This window comes from Pseudomicrostroma glucosiphilum, assembly GCF_003144135.1.
Source record: "Pseudomicrostroma glucosiphilum strain MCA 4718 unplaced genomic scaffold BCV69scaffold_1, whole genome shotgun sequence".
Lineage (NCBI taxonomy): Eukaryota > Fungi > Basidiomycota > Exobasidiomycetes > Microstromatales > Microstromataceae > Microstroma > Microstroma glucosiphilum.
The window spans coordinates 1,421,541-1,441,478 of NW_020289913.1; the positions used below are offsets into that span (position 1 = coordinate 1,421,541).

The window sequence follows — 19,938 nt, forward strand, 5'->3', positions numbered from 1 at the left end:
GAGGTGACAGAGCCACGCCGTGCATCTCGGGGTACATGCAGGAAGAGCAGACAGATTGTCAACAATTCTCGCATCGCATCGCATCGCATCGAGCAGTGGCCCGTCCGCACTTCTACCCGCATACGACACCCACGCAACCAACACCTTATCGCCTCGTATCTCCTCGTCTTGCCCTCGATCCCCCCATCTACCCTCCATCACTCTTTGTAGCCATGCCCTCTTTGTCTCCGCAAGAGCGGCACTCGCTCTTGCAGTCTGCTTTAGACGCTCGTTCGCTGTCTTACAGTCCTTACTCGTGAGGCACAGCGTCTTGGACCACAATCGCCTCCCCCACTGCCAGCTGAAATGACCCCTCTCCTTTTCTCTCGCCCTTGCCCTCACTCAGGAAATTCAGAGTCGGAGCGGCAGTCTTGCTTACCGATGGGTCAATCGTGCAGGGAGCCAATGTAGAGAATGCGAGCTATGGTGAGCCTCAGTAACTCCCACTAGATATCTTTCACAGCTTTCCGCTCACTTTCTGATCTCTACCCATCCCACAGGCGCGGGAGTCTGTGCCGAGCGTACCGCCATCCTAACTGCTTCTGCTACTCGTTTTACCCGCTCTCCCACGCAACCAGCCTCAGCCTCTCACTCTCCATCTTCCTACCCACTCACGGGAGCCATCAGGGCTATTGCCGTCTCTTCTGATTTGCCCAACGATCCTTGCTCTCCTTGTGGAATATGCCGGCAATTCATCCGGGAGTTCGCCCCATTGGATACGCCCATACTGATGGTTTGGGCAAAGTGGCAAGGTGGGAGTGCGGGCGAGGTCAAGGAGGAGAGTAAGAGGGGTCAAGGCTGTTACGATGAGGAGGGAGTCATTGTACGGACACTAGAGGAGCTACTTCCCTTGAGCTTTGGACCAGATGAGCTCAATAAGATGTAACAATTGCACTGGGCGCGTATTCATTCAGGGACAATGACATTGGGGAATCGAAAGCTAAAGGTATCTCAAGAGAGGCGGTATGTACACACAAGCAAGGCAAGTCGGATGCAAAGGGCCGTCGGGAAAGGGGTAAATGCAGGTGAAGAATGGAAGCGGTGAAAGATGGCAGGTACTATAAGTGGTGAAAGTCAAGAGATTCCATCTCTTCCTGGGAACCATTGCGTTGGAAAGTCGTTAGAGTCATGAGAGGAGGTTCCGAGCCGAGGCCTGCATAAACCATCTGCCTATTTGGTATTGGTGTCGAACCTGGGACATCTCCCAGGTCATCGATCGTAAAGACTGCCTTTGAGACTACTAGGCCAGCCATAATCCATCGCATCATCATCCCTCTCCGCCTGTTTCTTGGCAGACCTCTCTCTGCTTCGTGCTCCCTCCATAGAGGGCTTTCGCATACTCCTCCTCCTCTCCTGTTGCTCTGTGGAAGTCCTACCGCCAAAGTAGGCAGTCGGCGCATGAAGTGGTGGAGAAGTAGGCTGTAGGCTACTTCGTACGGAACCCGTCTGAGAAGTACGAGAGGTGGTAGGGGAGAGACTTTGTCCCATTCCAAGCGCACTGGGAACGCTGCGAGACCACATCTGGTCGTCTTCTGTAGAGCTCGAGTCTGCTTGCGCAGCGGCACTTTCCCCGCCTCGCGAGCGAGTCCCCGGTGGCTGGGATCCACTAGGAGAAGACGTCTTCTTGCGGGATCGAGTCGGGGAGGGAATTGAAGCTCCAGGCAACAAGCCGCCACTAGGCTGTACACTCATTGATGCACTGCGTGATTGCGTTGGTGTCTTCGTAAGACCAGTGCTGGCAATGCGTCGAGCAGGCGATGACTGATCACGAGCGGCAATGGCAGACAACTCGCCGTCCAGTGTCCTCGTTCGCTGGACGGCAGGAAGACCTCTAGCATTGGTCGCAGCGAGACTTGTGGAAGTAGCTCCGCTCTTGGTCCTCACAAGCATCCTCTCCAGTCCGGCAGCGGATGTAGTGGCTCTCTTGGCGTGAGCAGCTTTACGCTGTTCCTCCTCGGCCATCTCCTCCTCATTGAGGTCCATGTTGGTAGTCTCGTCTTCATCTTGGTCGCCTGCATCAGCGGCTCCTCTTCCATCTGCCCCTTTGTCACCTTTGGCAGTCGTAGTAGCTTCCTCCGCTTCGCTACTCAGGCTGCTCTCATCATCAGACCATTCCCACACTCTGCCTTCTCGAGGTCGGTCGGGTCTTACACCCAGCTGACTAGGAAGAGGAACGACGGCGTATCCCTTGGCGTCAGGCTTGCGCGGCAAAGAGCGCATAGGAGAGTATAGGGGCGTATTGTAGTCCAGGGATCTGCCGTCCATGGATGACCGCAGATGATCCGATGAGGCATTGGAAGTCTTGCTTCGGCTGCGACCTGGCTTCTCGGGTCGCTGAGCGCGAGCATCTGGCGAATCCGACGTACGAGCTGTGGACTCCGAGGCGACAGCAGCAGATTGTGGGCTAGTAGACCTGCTTGGTCGGCGGTGGAAGATGTTCGCCAAGGGCTGGCAAGTGTACTTCGAAGGAGGTACAGAATCTTTGCGAACCGTAGCTCCTGGACGATCTTGCGCCTTGACCGCCTCCTTCTTTGCTTCGGCATTCTGCTGAGTAGCAGTGGCCGGTTCGGTAGTTCCAGCGTCAGATGCAGGTGGGACAGTCGTGGCTTCTGTTCCTGTTGCTGCTGCGTTTTCTTTCGCCGCTCCGACCTTCCTACGATGAGCAGCCAAAACTTCGGCTCCCAACGCAGCGACCTCTGCTTCGTGCCTACGCCTGACACGCTCTTGCAGACTGAGTCTGGACTCAGCGCCACGGTCTTGGCCATCAGGACTAGCGTTGCGAGGCGTGACATCAGAGAGTGCATCTGCTCCAGTCGGAGAAGCTGTCCTTGGAGGTGGCACCTCATCTTCGTCTCCGCCCTCAGTGGCATCGGGCTCCACCTCCGTGTCATCTTGTGCCGCATCTTCGGGGGCCTCGAGCTTCTGAGCCTTCGCAAGACCTGCAAAGCCCCATTCTTGAGGGTAGCCATCATCTCCGTCTGGAGCAGCATCATCGACTCTTCTCGCTCGGACCTTGGTCCCGTCGGGGAGCGTCACCATGCCGGTTCCGCCAGGCCGAGCTGCCAAGATGAGCTGACGTCGTCGCATACGTTCTTCTTTGTCGACAGCTGAGCCAGCAGAAGCCGAGCGAGCGGTCGAGGAGCCTTTCTGCGAAGTACTGTTGCGACGACCGCGACGACCACGTCTCGGTTGAGCCTTACCGTCAGTAGCTGGTGACGCTGCAGGCTTAGGACTTCCTGCCGATGTCTGCACGGTATTGTCGAGGACTTCACCTGCGGCCTTGCGCACTATCTCGGCGCTGCTCATGAGACCGAGCGTACCGGTGCTCAGACGACGCTGCTGCTTAGTCTCTGCAGAGGTCTGTACCTTATCAACAACAGAGCCTGGCGTGTCCTCACGATCGCTTCTGGCTGAGCCAGGCCTTGATGAGGGTTGCTGCTGAGCATTGTCGCTCGACCACTTTCTCCAGGACCGATAATATTCGCTCTTGAATGCTTGTGGAGGCAGCCCCATCATGTACCTATGGAGGCGAGAAAGCGGCAGTCAGCATCGGAAAGCTCGAAGAGCTGTTCAGCAGATCTCACGTGGTCCAGGCGACTTACCATCTGCTCTTGTACTTCTTCATCCTGCGTCGCCACTTTTCTGCTTCGTCGACGTCTTCGTAATCGGATTCGCTTTCGTCACCGCTGTCAAGATCATCCCCGTCTTCTCCTCCGGGGTCGGCATCACTGTCCGAGCCATCCTTCGAGCTAAGAGCCTTCATCGCTTGAGCTTCGCTGAGGGGAAGACCTTTCTCGTCGATTTGACCTTCTATGAGAGACTCTCCACCGGGAGGTAGATTCTCCACATCGTCGTCGATCGGCGAAGGCCTAGGCAGCGGTGCAAAGCGGATCTTGCAGGATCCTGCGCCCTCCAATTGACTTTCTGTCGACTCGTTCCTGCGGAAAGGCGGTCGAGACTTGCTCTCTGGCACGTCGGCGTCATCCGCCACGTCAGGGGAAGTGACGTCTGAGGTACTCGAAGGGGTGGTTGCGACGGTGTCCATGCTGACGGCCCGCAAAGTTGCCAAGCATGGTCGTACAGGTCGCTTGGGCGCTGGCAGCTTCACCTCTCCGCTGGCTAAAGCTTGAGCTGCAGCCATACTCCTTCTGGTATTGATGATAGCATTGAGCGCAGCCAGCTCCTCTGCATCGATACCGTCCGACTCTGAGCCATCGCTTTCTGTATATGCACTGTTGTAGCTCGAGTTGGAAGAGCGCAGTGCTTCGATTGCCTCTTTGTTCGCCGCTGCCTTTTCCTCCTTCTTTGCTGCCGTACGACTGGGTTTCGCTTTCTGTGAGCCTGCCTTTGTGCTTGAGGAGGCGCTACGACTAGATGAGGGCCTCTTTGTGGAGCCACTGCTAGTTCTCGACTTGTAGGGCGGTCGCGTGAGAGAGTCATTGGGCGTTCGGATATAATCCCCCTGTCCTCCACTGCCATTGCCCCACCCGGCCATCATGGCCATCTGGGCATTGAAGTTGATGGCGCCAGGTACGGAGCCCAGACCAAAGTAGAAGGCCTTCTTGGGGATGCCCCAGACCTTCTCCTCTTGCTCTTCGATTGCATCTGCCAGCTCTAATTCCCTCTCCCTGATCTCCCTCTCTCTACGCTCTCGCTCCTCCTTCTCCCGGAGCTTCTCGCGCTCCCGGCGCTCCTTCTTCCTCTGAGCGGCAGCGTCCACTGGAACAGCTGGGATGTGGGTAACAACGGGTGCGGGCGGCAAAAGCATACGGGGCGAAGTCCCGGTCTCCGCCACATCGAGCCCGGTCTGGTCAAATTCTTGCCCTAGTCCGGCGCCTCTTCTGAGCAGAATGGAGTTGGCCGGAGCAGCTCTGGCCCTGGGAGATTGAGAGTAAGATCCTCCATGGCAATCAGATGTAGTGAAGGAGGAGGCTCGGGGCACTACGCCACTGAGCGAGCTTGCCGATGCTCTCAGCGAGCTCGGAATGAGGGATTTGTTGGGCGAGGCTGCCAGGCCATTGTAGTGGTTCTGAGAGTTCCTACTCTTATCTGCTCGGTCATCATTACCGGAAGTGGGCGGGCGAGGGATGGCGATCGGGATGCTCTGGGCGACCGATGTGGCCATCGCAGGTGGCCGTATGAGCGATGTATGCGATCCCTGCCCTCTGGTTGTCTTACGTTGGAGGGAGTGCTTCCGAACCAGGCGAAGGAGGTCGCTGCTGGGCGGATGTGATGAGGTCGGCGATGGTGAGGACTGTGTCGGTCCTTGGTTCGCTGAGCTGGGCGATGGGGGCCGCTCTGTCCTGGCAAGTAGACGCCTGACAAGAGGTGCTGTGCTAAATAGCCTCCCGTGGGAAGCGGCTGCTAAAGGACCGGCTGGCACGGGAGAGGCCGAGGCTGTGTAGCGCTGAGGATCCGCTTCGTAAGGGCGTGGTGCGGGCTCAGCGGCTGGTGTGGTGAGTTGCTCTGAAGGCTGTCGGCTGCCCTTGATGGACTGGGCGGAGGTGGTACGCTGATGGTGAGTAAGGGGTTGGTGAGAAGCGTCGCCGTCCCCTTTCCCCGCGGGAATTGGGTGATGATATCGAGGATGACCAGGAGCTGCGTTCCGCTCGAGGACGAGGCTCGGCTCCTTGTGCGGAGACGTGGGCGTGAGAGTCGGGGTGACTGTGGTGGTGTGCGGGGAGGCGCAAGGCTGGGTGTAGCAGCCCCTGCAACCGAGGCCATTGGCAGCGGGGCAAGCCACCGCCAACGACGCACAGCTCTGGTGCCCGGGCGGTATGGGTGGTGATGCACGGACAAAGGGAGCAGCACCTCCTCTATCGCTCCAGCCAAGTTTAGACTGGCAACGTGAGGCCTCGACGATGTCTTGAGATCGCCCCTGCTGCTGGGTATCGGAATGGCAGAGCTCCGACGAACGTGCCTGCGTATGTCCCTCCCTGCTAGCAAAGGGGACAGATTGAGGATGAACAAAGCTAGGCGAGGAGGACATGGAGGCTACCGCGCCTGCCATACAGGCGTTGCGGATGCTAAGGTACGAAGGTGAGGAGACGTCGCACGCCGCGAGGCGACGCCTGAAGGTCCTGAGCAACCTCTTTCAGCCGGAAGATCTATCAAGTTATGCTCTTGTGATGCATTGCTCGTACGGACGACGCCAAGAACAACTTAGAGTAAAGGGTACAATGCCTTCGGCATTAAATAGATGCGGGTCATTAGATGCCGCGACAAACAACGTGCCCAAAGGCAAATAAAGGGAAAACGAAGAGGGGGTATACATCAACACGACGGGGGGAAATATGAGAAAGAGAGCCCGACGCGGCAGAAAGAGTCCGTGGATATAGAATGCAGCGGTATATACGACAGGATGGGAAAGCGAAGTGGGAAAAGAGGGGAAGAGAGACCCGCCTACGAACAGGTGCTACGGGTTGAGGGTGCTCAGCTGCAATTGCGCTGCGAAGCCCTTCTCGGTATGTGCTGCCTAGCCGGCAAAAGAAGAGGAAAGAAGGTAAACGTTGAAGAAGATTGGTACACTTGAGGTATATACTGAGCATCGAGATAGCCAGTCAAATCACCACAGATTGAACATCGTAGATCCACCACCAAAGACGAGGACATCTTCTTGATGAGCATCACTTGATTTCGACTTTGTACTGGCAACGCTGCTGCGCTGTTGGATGATGCGGCTCCTACGACGCTCGGCCTTCGAAGCAGCAATGATTGATCTGCGCTTACTCTGTGGAGATGTGGAAAAACGCTTCGAGGAACGAGAGCGGGTACGAGAGGGGGGTGGTGAACGACGTTTGGGGCGCCTGACAATGATGAATGTTACGAAGTGAGCAAAGAACTTCATAGTGATGGCATTCTGGTCCTTGCGGCGCTTGAAAGATCCGGAGACCGATTGAAGAGGATGTTGAGAGCCATGGTCTAATGCGCTTGCTTCGAGCTTGGCCTCCATGCTCTCCTCAAGGTCCCTGTCGTGATCGTCCGCATCGCTCTCCCACTCATCAGCATCGTCCTCGAAGGTAGAAAGGGAATCGTCTTCATCAGAAGGGGTATCGGAAAGTTGAAGATATCGGCTAGGCAACACCACTTGTCGTAGGCGTCTCAAAAATTCATCGCTACTGCGTTCAGGGCAACGCCGAAGCCCGCAAATACCGCCAGGGTAGATGTGATAGCCATGAAGCGATTCAGCAGCACGTAACGCTCCATGAGCGCCAGTCGCTGACGAGCAGTGAGTTTCACTGCTACCTGCTCAGCAGGAGCTGAGCTGTATCCTTGCAGGCCCTCCAGCATGGACAGGGTCGTGCGTGAACCTGAACGCAGATGGCCTACAGATACCTCGTCGCGTAGCTCGTATCGTCGGTCGTCAGCCATAGACAGGCCTGTAGAGTAGCGGTGATCTTCGCTCTCCAATGTCATTGTCACATCGGTGGCAGGCTCTTCGACGTCAGAGATGTGGTCTAGGCCTGATACCCCGCTTCGACGGGCCCGCCGGCGGGCGCTCAAGCTTGCATGTCCACGATGCAGACCTTGCTCAGCATTATGCCATTCGTCACTTGGACCGTCGCTGAAAGCAACGGAGCGGACAGGAGAATGGAAGAGTGCGACTTCTGGGTGAGGGTTAAGGAAAGAGCCCAACGATCGCCTGGTGTTTCTTGGCAGTCGATCGACCTTGGCTGAAGTCAAAGTCTGAGGTGAGGTACGGCCCGTGCAGCCATCGGAACTTGCCAATGAGAAGTGACTTTGAGCAGCCTTGGATGGCTCGTTGTACACGTCTCGTCGTTCTTGGTGCATCCGGTGGAGACCATGCTCGGAATCGAGGACCTCAAAAGATTCCCCAGCATAGTCTCGTTGATCGTTACCATCAGTATAGATGGTCGACAGGTGACCTCGCGCAACTGACAGATTGCGGCTGGTGACCCTGCTGCGACGCTGCAGCGCGCCTTGTCCTTGACCCTGTTGTCTCAACTGGCGCTGAACTTCCTGCATGCTGGGCTCGTGCGTGTAGAATTCCACTCGACCTCTGCCGGCTCCTCCTGCAGGCCCCAGCATGCCGTCGCTGTTTAGAGCCCACCCTCCCAATAGCCAGAGCCAGGGCATACCAAGAAATCCCAAGAAGAATAGGGTTCGAGAAGGCAGCTCTGAATCAAGCATGCGTCCAGACGAGCTCAGCAAGTCATGTCCGAAGCTTAGTGGTGACCGCGGTAGAGGTTCATGCATCGCAGCCCTTGTGCGAAGCTGCACTCTCTCTTGCTGCTCTTGCAAAGCTTTGGCTCGAAGGTGAGCCTGAAGAGTTGGGACGGGGACGAAGACGCTCATGGGCCGGGAGCCATATTCCTCAGGGGGGAGGTCACCCATAAGACGCAGCTGCCGCAAACCCTTGTCTTCCTGAATGTGTCCAAGGCGAAGGCTGCCATCCTGAACGAGAACATCAGAGTGGACACTCGCTCTTCGGTCGTGAGTAGATACGAAGGGCCTGATCACCGCCGTAGGAGGTATGGTCAGGGTTGTCCTCTGATTCTTCTTCTCCAGTGTGGATCGCCTACGCAAGCCGCCTTCACTCTCTAGGACGGAGCTGAAATGAGTAACGTTACTTCCGCTGGACGGTTGACGACGACCACTCTCGGACCTCTTCAACAGCTCTGAGCGCCGTGCTGAGGTAGCAGCCATTCCGGAGCCATCTTCTGCGAAATCGAGCCAGGGAGAGGATGGGACTGCGCTGCTCTCTGTTGGAGACATGGGCAGTGTGGGCGACTCTATGTCGCTGCGAGGGGCATAGCCCCAGGACAGACGAGAGCGTGGCGGGCCTCCAGAAGAGCTTCTCGCGGTGCGACCCGACTGAGACACTACAACGCGTCGCTCAGATGTCAGGGCTGGCGTCGGCATCGCCAATCGGACCTCGCCACTGTTGTCGCAGTCAGGCGAAGCAACGTAGTGCAGACGGGATGCCCTTCGAACGTGCTTTGATGAACGTTTGCTCATCTCGAACACCGTAGGAGTCTCGCCCCCCGATGCAAAAGTGGAGGTAGACGGCAAAGGTGCACTGCGAGGAGCTGTCGGTGCTGACGAGTGCGGTGGGGATAGTTGGGACGGGGCTGATCTCTCTGTTTCGTGCCATTCGTCACGACTTTGCTTCTCGAGAGGGTTGAGACCGAGAGTATGCCGTCTTGCGAAGAAGCCTGGCCTGGCTGGAGTGCTTGCACCGTCTGATTGACCGAGAGACTGCTGTCGATGATCAACCAAGGCGAGACTTCTGATGCGCGGTGACAGGCTTGAAGATTTTGCTGCGTCAATGGAGCTGTATCGAGACCGACTTTGTGCACCGGACTTTGCGTCAAAGCCGAGCGAGACTCCTGCTTTCATGGTGGGGACTGGGCTCTCAGAGAAGGGACCACGAGGCTTCGAGAAAGTCTTTGCTTGAGGCGTCACCTCCCCTGCCAAGAGGGACGGATCTGATAGTTGCATCCGATTTGCAATGAGCACGTTGTTGTTGGCAAATCCATTGCCGGACAGCCCCCTGCTGTCTTTGGTGTCGAACACCAGACCCAGGCCAATAGCACTCTGCGCTTGCCTGGATGGGGTAAGGAGCATCGGACTCTCAGCCCATGGACCCTTTTGTTTGCCATCGTTCCTTCCAAGCTCGACATCCACTTCGTGTGAGCTGTCCGAAGTATTGATAATCAATAGCTGCCGTCCCGATGCCGGTAAGGAAGAGACGTCTGATTCAGAAGTCGTCATGGACTCGGAAGATGCAGTCTCCTCGCTACCACGGATGGGATCGACTTCGCCGCTGTCATCCATTGCAGCTGACACAGCACGCCGTCGCTGGGCTTGGAGCCATTCAGCAGTGTGACTGCGAGGCAAGCCCGGGCCATCGCCAAATCCTCTAACAGAAAGTGAGACGTGTTCTTCGACAGGTTCTTCGGTGATGACGCCAGTCATCAGCTCGCTATCGATCATTTTGCCCGTTTTGGCAAAGGAGGAAGCGTTGCTGTGCGATACCAGCATCTTCGCAGATTCGCTGCGAGCGTCAAAGACAGATGAATAGGGGGTGCCAGGTGTGCTAAGACTGTGTTGCACGGATACTGGGCTCGATTCGCTGTACAGCGAGTCGGGAAATTGGGACGACGACGACGAGTAGTTGACCTTCATTGCTTGCGAGTGGTAATCACGCGAGGTAGTCGCAAAGCGCTGCGGCTCATACTCTTGTGCAGGCTTCGTCTGAGCTTCAGCTGCTTGTGTAGAAGCAACATCATGAATCTGGACCGTTGGTACACTGCCTTGAAGCGAGTAATAGCTTTCTCGCAGAGACATGTCATGACGTTGTTGTCGAGCCTTCCTCTCTCTTTGCTCAGCAATTCTCGTGCTCACAGCCGCAAATGACGGTCCGATAGCGGAGTGTTCGGCAGTGGGGACCGAAGGCAACGGTACACACGGCGGAGCGCTGGGAGGTGTACTGCTCACCGTCCCCGCTCTTCTCCTCCCCTTGGGTGGCCCCGCGCTGTTGGGGAGCGTGGCATCGCTGGGCGTTTGAGGCTGTGAGCCACTGACTACTGTCGACTGTGCTGTGGTGCTCTGTGTCGAGCCGAGAGGAGGGTGGGCAGCATTCTGCTTGCGGCTGTCGCTGTCGAAGGTCAGTGGCTCAGGAGGTTGCTTCCTCCTGGTCGAAGAAGAGATAGATGCTGCCATACCTCGAGGGCGTGAGGGTGAGGATGTATCTGATACGGCATTCACTGCCTCATCCCCCATGGCAACCTGGCTGCCACTTGCTACGGGCTGCGCTTGCGGTAGACGTCGGTGCAACTCTTCGGTCTCGGACAGTTGCTGGTGCGAGCTCTGGCTAGAGTGGCCAGCGTCACTCTGCTCTGCCTCAGCAGGGCTTACAAATTCGAAGGAGAGGTCCAGGTCAACGGTGTCTGTTTCAGCGGAGGTTCTGTGCCCGCCACGCTTTCCAATCGGGCCAAAGGTGGCCTCCGGAGAAACGATGCCGCTGGTGAGGGCACCCCTGCCGACTGCTCCGGCACTAAAGTAATATCTTCTGCCCGATGGTTGAGCGGCCGGTGAGGAGGAGGAGGATGGCCGAGGCATCGCAGCCCGTATGCCGTTCGAAAGGTCTCAGACCAGCTGCTCGAGGAGGCGGTTGCGTATGCCAGCACGTGGGCCAAGGCTGTCTCAGTACAGCGCCAGTATAGCTGGTCTTGAGAGAAACGATGTCGAAGAGTTGTTTGCGAGAATAGAGTGTAGGCTGATGAGTAGCTAGGAGCAGAGCGAGGTGCTGCGTACCGGGATAGGATGTGAGATTGAAGCTTGTAAAGGAGGAGGGGAGTCTGAGAGCAGGGGATTCTGGATTGTTGTGACGGTGGTGGTAGTGGGTACTGGGTCGTTACGGGAGTTGAAAATATGATCTACACTGACAAGGATGAGATGGAAGCAGATGAGATCAGACAAAGGAGCGACACAGCGACGGCGAGAGAGAGCTGCCGTTGACAGGAGGGAGGAGCCGGACCAGGAGCATCGAGACGGGGGAGTGAGGCGGGGGATGGGGGAGCAAGGATAGCGTCGAAGTGCAGTCAGGCCCTGGGCGTGTAAACAGACAGGAATGTGGCTTTTGTCGAAGAATGTCCAACCAACACGCGCCGCCGCCCTGTTGTGACGCTTCCATTCCCAAACTCCGCTCCCGCTTCTCCACTCGGCCTTCCGTCGGCCCCCCCGCAAGGGCGCCATCCTCTCCTGAGTACGTCGCTCGCTCTCCGGGATCTCTAGCATGGGCACAGTCAATGTCGCTCTAGCACTGCCATTCGTGATGCCAAAGATGGCATAGGCCGAGCTCAGGAGTTCGCGGCCGCTTCTTGACGACGCGTAACCTTCATCTGTAGAAGGTTGTCACAGTGTTCTGGGAACGCGCTCAGGGACCCGGACCGCGCCCTCGACGGTGAAAGGGGCTCGATGCCGCAACGGCGAAGGATGAAGACCCTTGGCAACGTCAAGGTGGGGCTGTCAACGAAGAAAATATGGGCAGAAGGATGACCTGATGCTACTGCCCGTTTGCGCTTGCGTCCGACGGCTACATGTTCCAAAGGTGAAGTCAGATACCTGCGTCGTGTAAGCCAGCAGCGAGGTCGATACTACCACTGCTTGGCAGTCTCGAACTCTGGAAAGTCCTCACCATCTGTGCGCCATGTCCATAGTTCAATGTTTTATCGGGCTCGCCGACGCAGATGATCGTCCCAGGGTCCTCCACCGCTTCAGTCCTTGCTGCCGTGCACGGCCTGAGGTCGTCTCCCGCGCGACCTCTTTCCGGAACGGAATGACGCATGGGCTACTCCCAAGCCATCTCTTCCAGGATCGCCTTCTCGAACCCCACAGCCAATCCTTCCGCCTCTTCTCATCTCATCCGTCATGGCGACGGCGCCTTCGGAGAGCTCACAGAGCGCAGCAGATCTTGTGGCTCATTGTCTAGCACAGTGGGATACCGGGGGCCGTGAAAGATTGTGAGTAAGGTCATGCAGCCAATCATCTCAACGCGTAGTTCCGATCCTCGAGCTCTGCACTCGGACAGGCCGAGTAAGCTTTGCCTTGCTGCTGCAGCGCACGACTCGAAACAGGCCCATCGGACAAGGACTGCTCAGGCCATAAGCTCGGCCGTGCGGCCTCATGAGAGGACCAAGTCTCTTTGAGCAGGCGAGGCGAGTAGGGAGCTCTGTGTCCGAAATGTAGGCAGTGGGCGAGGAATGCAAGTCAACTTGATGAGATGTCAAAGGCAGGGATCGGTCATCTCCTACGAGACAACAACTCCCGAATCGATCGAAGGAGGCCCTCTTCTTACACGCTCTCACTTTGATCTCAAACAGACACGCGGCCCTCATTGCTTCTACTGAGGCGCAAGCACATTCGGCTCTGCCTCACACTTTTGTGCATTTATGGAAGGCACTGCTGTTCTTGCATGCTACGGCGCCTTCTCTCAACACATCCGCTTTCATCTCACTCATAGAAGCGCTTCCGCCGACTCGAGCTGCAGTGGAGACTCTCGAGCAAGAGTCTGAACATGCAGGGAATGTGTCCACTGATGGCGCTGGGCCAAGCCGACTCTCTACGCCTGCCGTCCAGACAGGAACTCCTCCGGCAGTGGACAGCGAATCGCCTTTTGCTCACATCATTCTTGACGTGATTTGGGCAGTCGATGTGGAGATCGAGTTGAGACGAGAGGTGGCAGAGGCTGGCGGTCTGGCAAGCTTGTTGATGACCGATGAAGAGCAAAGCGAAGCCAACAAGGGCAAGGGCAAGAAGAGGAACTCTGCCTCGGACGAGGCCAAGGCCGCCAAGGAGAACTTGGCAGATCTCGTTCGCAACTTGATGGTGAATATTGAAGAGAGTGTGGCACGCAGAATGCTGAAAGGAGGCGCTTACTTCGACTGCCCCCGTTCCTTCAGACATCGAGCTGTCTCTCTAGAGCTTCTGTCGCCGAAAGACTTGAGATTCCGATGCTGACGGCAATCGGGCTGCTGAGCGACGACGCGACATTCAACAAGAAAGGCGTTCGTATCAATACGTCGAATCTTTACAAGCAACAAAAGTTCAACCTCTTGAGAGAAGAGAACGAGGGCTATTCAGGACTGATCAACGAGCTCTTGGGCGGAATGGGTCCAGAGTTGATTGCGCTCTACGATGTTCCATTTGATAAACCTCATGATTGGTACTCGGCTGCCGCTCGTGTGGTAGAGCAGGAGAAACCGGAGCAGCGCAATCGCAGGGCAAGAGGTGTAATGCGGAACATTTCGGCTCTCATAGGCTATTTCGATCTCGACCCAAGCAGGGTCTTGGATATGATACTCGACGTCTTCGCAAGCAACGTCACCCTCCATTGGCCATTCTTTCTATCGCTAGTGGCGGCTTCTCCTTGGACGCGGGACAGGAGGAGAAGTCATATGAAGTACGATCAGGAGGCCGGCTCTCGCGACGACGTGATGGATCTCGATGGCCCCGAAAGTAGTATAGCCGATACGATCGTCGACCCAAGTACAAACAGCAACTCAACCTGTGCTCAATTGCTGGGCTTCAAGTTCGATTACTATCGCCTGCCAGAAACGCGCGAAGAGGTGCCTGCTGAGCTATATCTGATGAGCGCACTCCTGATCAAAGAAGGAGTCATCTCGTTCTCCGACCTCTGGAATCATCTGTCGCCAAGTGAGGAAGGCATGAAGGCTCTGCAAAGTGAATACAATGCTGCACTCAAGAGCAAAGCCACGTCCGCTCGCAGCAACGCACTCACAATGGCAGCACCACTAGCTGACGACGACAATGCAGAGGCCGCTGGAGGAAACGCCGACAAGGACAAAGAAGCTGAGCTCGTCACCAAAAATCCTCCTAATCAAATCCTGGGCCTCTTGAAGGCGCTTCTCTCTTTAGGGGAGCTGAAACATGCACAATTCATCCTTGGATTGTACCCCTGGCTCGTAGGCTGCTTTCCGGAAGTTGCAGAGCTCTTTGCTCGCCTTTTGAAGGTAGTGGTAGAGCCGTTGTACAGAACGGCTACAAGCCCTGCAGTTCCTGGCGTCTTCTCTGAGGAGTTCCTGAATGGCACCAGGATGCGCTTCAATGTGCAGCGTCAGGCTCTCTTCCCCTCTCCGCCTCCTCGCTTGGTGCCCACTGCCCTCGCAATTGAGCCCATCAGCACGGCGCACTCCCGCTATGTCTTCGCCTTTGGCGATAGCTGGATGCGGTCATTACCACAATGCCGGTCGCAAGAGGACATCGGCAGTATTCTGCTTCCCTTGTTGCGCCTGCTCGGAGTACACCTCCATATCAATGTCTCCCTGTTCCAGCATGTCTGCCGCTTGGGTAGAGCTCATTTGAAGAATATGATGTGCGAAGTCGCTCCGGACGGGTCGGTACCGCGGCTTCGGGGAGACTGGCTTGAGATCATTCGATTCCATCTCCTCCCAGCTCTGTCACTCACGAATGGAAACGCCGGTCTTTTGAACGAGCTTTGGAGTCTCCTTCAGGTCTTGCCGTATGAAGAGCGCTTCACACTGTACGGAGAATGGAAGAACGAGCTCTACAGGCGTCCTGAAGTGCGCTACCGTCAGATGGAGACAGAGAAAGAAGCCAAAGGTATCCTCAAACGAATCAGCAAGGACAATCTTAAGATTTCTGGCCGTGCTCTTGCCAAGGCATCTCATGCCAATCCACTCATCTTCTTCACGGTCGCTCTCAATCAAGTACAAGTCTACGACAATATGATTCCTCATATCGTGGAATGCGCGAAGTACCTAACGCCTCTCGAGTACGATGTCTTCTCCTTCAACCTCATTGATGCTCTGAGCAATCCCGAAAAGGAGCGGACCAAGCAAGACGGTACCAACATCAGCTTGTGGCTCAAGAGTCTTGCGTCATTTGCAGGGACTCTGTACCGCAGATACGCCAGCATGGATCCACTCCCCGTGTTGCAATACATAGCCAATCAGCTCAAGGCCAACAACTCAAAGGATCTTGTCATCGTTTGCGAATTAGTGTTGAAGATGTCCGGCATCGAGCCGCTGGCCAACCTAGCAGACAAGCAGATTGCGGCACTCAGTGGAGGTAGATCTCTTAGAATGGAAGCGATGATGGCCGCCAACGCTGGGCCCGGCACACCAGCCCGTCAGCAAATCAGAAGGACAGGCGCTCGACTCATGGCCTCTTTGCGTCACAGTCGACTGGATGTGGCTCTCTTACTGCTGATAGCGCAGCAGAGGCAGGTATGCGTTCACCTTGTCCCAGAGCAGGAAGCGCATTTGCGCTACCTTGGCAATCTGGCTGACTCGTGCCAGGAGGTTCTCTTCCAGTACGTCGAATTCCTTCACAGTCAGGTCGAGCCGGCAGCCTATGCTGAGCTTGTGCCAAATCTGAGGGCCCTTTGCGTCCGCTTCGATATCGAACCAGCCATTGCATTCCACCTGGCACGGCCCCGACTTCTGTATGCTATGAAGCAAGCAGACGACGCGGAAGCTGAACAGAAACTTCGGGCTGAACTGCTGGCGAGCAAGGCTAGAACAGCTTCTCCAGTGGTCAACAAAGAAGAGGAGACAAACGATCAGTCAATTGAGGGTGCTGTCAGCAGCAATGCAGTCACCGTCAGCGCGTCGCCTACGACAGGCACAACGGACGACAAAGACAAGGCTCTGAACATCTGGCGGGCTGGATTGCAAGAAGCAATCGACGTGGCGTCGGACCTTCTCAGCGAGGGCGTGAAGCGCGTCCTCACTCCTCAGTACTTTGCGACTTTCTGGCAGCTCTCGCTAGCAGATATTCAAGTACCCACAGAACGCTACGAGCAAGAGATGCGTGTCTATCAGCAGCTCATTAAGGAAGCAGACTCAGGCGATGGCGCTAAAAAGCCGGCGGCGTTTCATCGGCATCAAGAAGCATTGGAGCAATTGCGCGCTGAACTCAAAGCAAGGGCTCTGGCTCATCAGGGCACGCGCCGACGTCTAGCCGTAGAGAAGGATCACTGGTTTCCCGACAACGACGGCACGACTCGTCGGGATCTTGTCCAGCATCTCATACAGTATTGTCTTCTTCCTCGAGCTCTCCTCTCCCCGACGGACGCCATGTTCGCAGGGAAGTTCATTCGCCTGATGCATCTCAATGGCGCCCGCAACTTCTCGTCGCTTACCCTGTACGATCGACTCTTCATTGAGCATATCGCACCAGTCATCTTCACGTGTACGGAGAATGAGGCGAACAGTTATGCAAGATTCATTCAGGTAGTACTTGACGACCTCATGCCGTGGTATAAGAGTCAAGCGCTCTTCGACAAGGAAGTTGTCGGCAAGAATCTTCCAGGCTTTCAGATGCGATGGGGCAACCGCCGTGGAGGTGAGGTGATTCCCAAGGAGGCAATGTGCTCTTATGAACAATTCAGAGAGGTACTACGCAAATGGCACGATCATATGAGGGCGGCTTTCAAGCTCTGTCTCTCCTCAAGAGACTTCATGCGAATCAGAAACGCCATCGTTGTCATGAATAGGATCGCTCACCATTTCCCTCTCTTTGAGACACATGGGCAAAATCTCATACAAGTCGTCGAAAAGTTGACTCAGGAAGAAACGCGAGGGTCACTGAAAGTACTGGGGCAGGGCTTGTTGGCCACACTCAAGAAGCGTCAACCTGAGTGGATAGGCAAAGCGCCCAAGAAGACCGCCGAGAAGGAGGCCGCCCCTTCAGGCGCTGCTGTACAAGCCCCAGCCGTGGCTAGCAAAGCTGAAAGTGCTGACATCAAGACCCAACCTGTCGTAGCTGACACGGCCGGCAACAGGACACCTGCTTCGAAAACTCCGGCGCCGGCGAAGACGAATGGTGAAAAGGTGGACACTGTCACTCGCCCTGAGTCGTTGCCGCAAGGACCCCGCAATGCCCCTCCTAGTGGGCCTGCCGCTGACCGAGAGCGAGCAGCATCTGCTTCAGCACCCGCACGCTCACGCTCACCTCTACCGGCGGCAGAACCCACTGCTCGACGCAATGCCAATGCAGCTGCTGCATCTGAGGCCCAGGGGCAGTCTCAACAGAATGCAAGTGCGGCATACGGCTCCCGCGCTTCCAGAGTTGAGGCTCTGGCGCAGCGCCCCGCGAACGGCAGAGCTCCCGCGTCCGCTTCTTCGCTGCCTGCCCGACCATCGGGACCAGGAAGAGATCGGGAGCGCGAAAGGGAGAGCGAGCGAGACCGGGAGAGGAAGAAGGATTCTGACCGAAGCAACGAGGAGCGGGTAGGCAGCGGCGGAGATGATCAGTATCGTAAGACGGCCGGATCCCATGCAACACATCGCAGCACTCCAATGGCAGACAGCCCGCTGCCCACTGGTCCTCGCAGCAGCAGCTCGAGAGCCGATAACAGAGAATCGGTGGCAAGCTCTGCTGAACCAATTAGCGTCTCAGCCGCTCGTCAGGCTGCTCTTGACTCGATGAATCCTCCCGCTAGCCCAGCTTCGACCTCAGCAGCGCAAGGCGTCCGAGATCGACTTGCCCCTGCCGGCTCTGAAAGGGGTCGTCATGCCCCTTCCACCAGCAAAACTTCCTCCAGGGCTTCGTCCCCATCACGCCTTCGCGATAGCGAAGCATCCGCAAGGATGTCCGCAGCGTCACGGGAGCCCTCGCCCAGGACTACAAGGGCTGAGGATGATGCCAGCGCTCGTGGCAGAGATGCGCGGCGCGAGCGTGAAGACCGCGATCGAGACTATCACAAGGATCGACGTGACCGTGACAACAGGGATGCTCGAGATGCAAGAGATATCATCACTGAGCCTAGAGATGCGAAAGACTCGAGAGAGCAAGGTCGCGATAGGGAGGAGAGGCGGAGGGCTGGTGATGCGCGTCGTTCTGAGGGAGACCGATATGGCAGCAGCTCTGATCGCGATCGAGTCCGCGATCGGACTGCCCGTGACGAACGTCGAGATGGACCAGAGCCAAGGCGACCTCGCGACGAACCTGAGAGGAGTGATTCAGGTGCACCTCGCAACGACCGAGCACCTCCCCAAGGACCCCGAGCAGCGACAGCTACGAGTCCTTCTGCTGTCGAGGATGCTACCGCTGCAGCTTACAAGCGGCGTCGTGTCGACAGGAACGATACAGCACCACCACAGACCGCATCGGCCCATGATACTCAGGATAACCGTTACCCTCGGGGCGGCAGATACCCGGATAGCAGAGATCCGCCAAGTGGTCCTGCTTTGCGCACTGAGAGTTCGAGCTCAGCAGTCACCTCTTCTCGGCCTGACCTGATCGATCGTCCACCCACTAGAAGCTCTTCCATGAATTCCACGGCTCCGCCCTCATCGAGAGACGACTTGTCCAGAAGTGCAGTCGACCCCAACAGGGGCCGCAGGAGTATGGGTGGCTCTGGTGCCGAGGCGACAGAGGCTGCTCACAGCCCTTCAGGATTAAAGCGAAGCTTGGCAGATCGTCTTTCGGGACAGGAAAGGGCTGGAACTCCTTCGTCTCCCTTGGGTAGTCCCGTCAATGATGTGAGTAGTGAACAACAGCGCGAAGTCTAGTGGGACAAGACGGATGTTGACTCTTTTTCCTTTCCACTCTCGTTCCGAAAGCGTGCAACCCCGGATGGTCCCGATCAGAAGCGTGCGCGAGTCAATCGCAATCGCTTCAGTGATGTAGGGACTGCGAGCGCAGGAAGGAATGACCGGATGAGCGCTCCTGTGTCGCCAGTCGGAACCGATGCCAGTCGATCGCAACAGCAGCAGCAGCGAAGGGGTCCGGACATTGCTAGTGGTGCGGCCGAGGGAAGTGCCACGCCTCCTGTTCGATCGGTTTCTATCAGTGGCTCCGCTGCCAGAGAGAGGGAGAGGCGGGAAACGCAAAGGGCGGACATCCGGGATCCGCCAACGGGTCCCTCGTCGACGGCGCGCGGAGCAAGGGGGAGCGGCTATGCGGACGAACGAGATCGCGACGGGGGCTACGGTCGCAGAAGGGGAAGGGAGGAAGGCCGGTCCTTCAAGGACCGTTCCAGACGTAGGGCCGGAGAAGAATGAATTTGCGGGAATAGATTGGGGACTGTAGTAATCAATCGTCTTTGCGCGATCACACGGACGGCCATTCCCCTTGTAGCAACAACCCTCACTTCCTCAATGCAAGTCATCCTTGCACCCTCCCTCTTTGCCGCTGCACTCTACGGTGTCTGATTCCTGGGTGTCCGGAGCTTCGTCCGGAGCTGAGCCGAGGCAGCATTCGCCCAGCCGCCCCCCCGCCCGTCCGATCGCGAAGGGTGACAGAGCAACTGGCGGGGCGGCAGGCTTGGGTAAGAAGGACGTGGCCCAGGCAGCAACACCCAGAATGTCCACCATTGGCATGCCCCCGGCGAAGGAGGACAGCTGCGACAAATGCCTTATAGCAGCGTCCATCTCCATCACGATG

At 56.8% G+C, this 19,938-nt stretch overlaps 4 protein-coding genes across 4 annotated transcripts; 2 read left to right on the forward strand and 2 right to left on the reverse strand.

Annotated features, from left to right (window-relative positions):
* Nucleotides 1–212: 212 nt before the first annotated feature.
* Nucleotides 213–925, forward strand: BCV69DRAFT_296355 (cytidine deaminase; the record flags this gene model as incomplete). The annotated part of the gene is made up of 3 exons (XM_025494000.1): nt 213–295; nt 386–465; nt 540–925. The coding sequence occupies 3 exons, from the start codon at nt 213–215 to the stop codon at nt 923–925; spliced, it is 549 nt and encodes a 182-aa protein (XP_025351213.1).
* A 323-nt stretch (nt 926–1,248) lies between these two features.
* On the reverse strand, nt 1,249–5,164 carry BCV69DRAFT_275404 (hypothetical protein; the record flags this gene model as incomplete). Its single annotated transcript, XM_025491075.1, has 2 exons — nt 1,249–3,559; nt 3,642–5,164. 2 exons carry the CDS (start codon nt 5,162–5,164, stop codon nt 1,249–1,251), a joined length of 3,834 nt encoding a protein of 1,277 aa, XP_025351214.1.
* A 1,976-nt stretch (nt 5,165–7,140) lies between these two features.
* On the reverse strand, nt 7,141–11,124 carry BCV69DRAFT_275405 (hypothetical protein; the record flags this gene model as incomplete). The annotated part of the gene is made up of 1 exon (XM_025491076.1): nt 7,141–11,124. One exon carries the CDS (start codon nt 11,122–11,124, stop codon nt 7,141–7,143), a length of 3,984 nt encoding a protein of 1,327 aa, XP_025351215.1.
* A 1,277-nt stretch (nt 11,125–12,401) lies between these two features.
* Nucleotides 12,402–19,677, forward strand: BCV69DRAFT_279956 (hypothetical protein). The gene is made up of 4 exons (XM_025491433.1): nt 12,402–12,527; nt 12,888–13,392; nt 13,467–19,034; nt 19,116–19,677. Exons 1-4 carry the CDS (start codon nt 12,436–12,438, stop codon nt 19,554–19,556), a joined length of 6,606 nt encoding a protein of 2,201 aa, XP_025351216.1. The 5' UTR covers nt 12,402–12,435; the 3' UTR covers nt 19,557–19,677.
* The last annotated feature ends 261 nt before the right edge of the window (nt 19,678–19,938 follow it).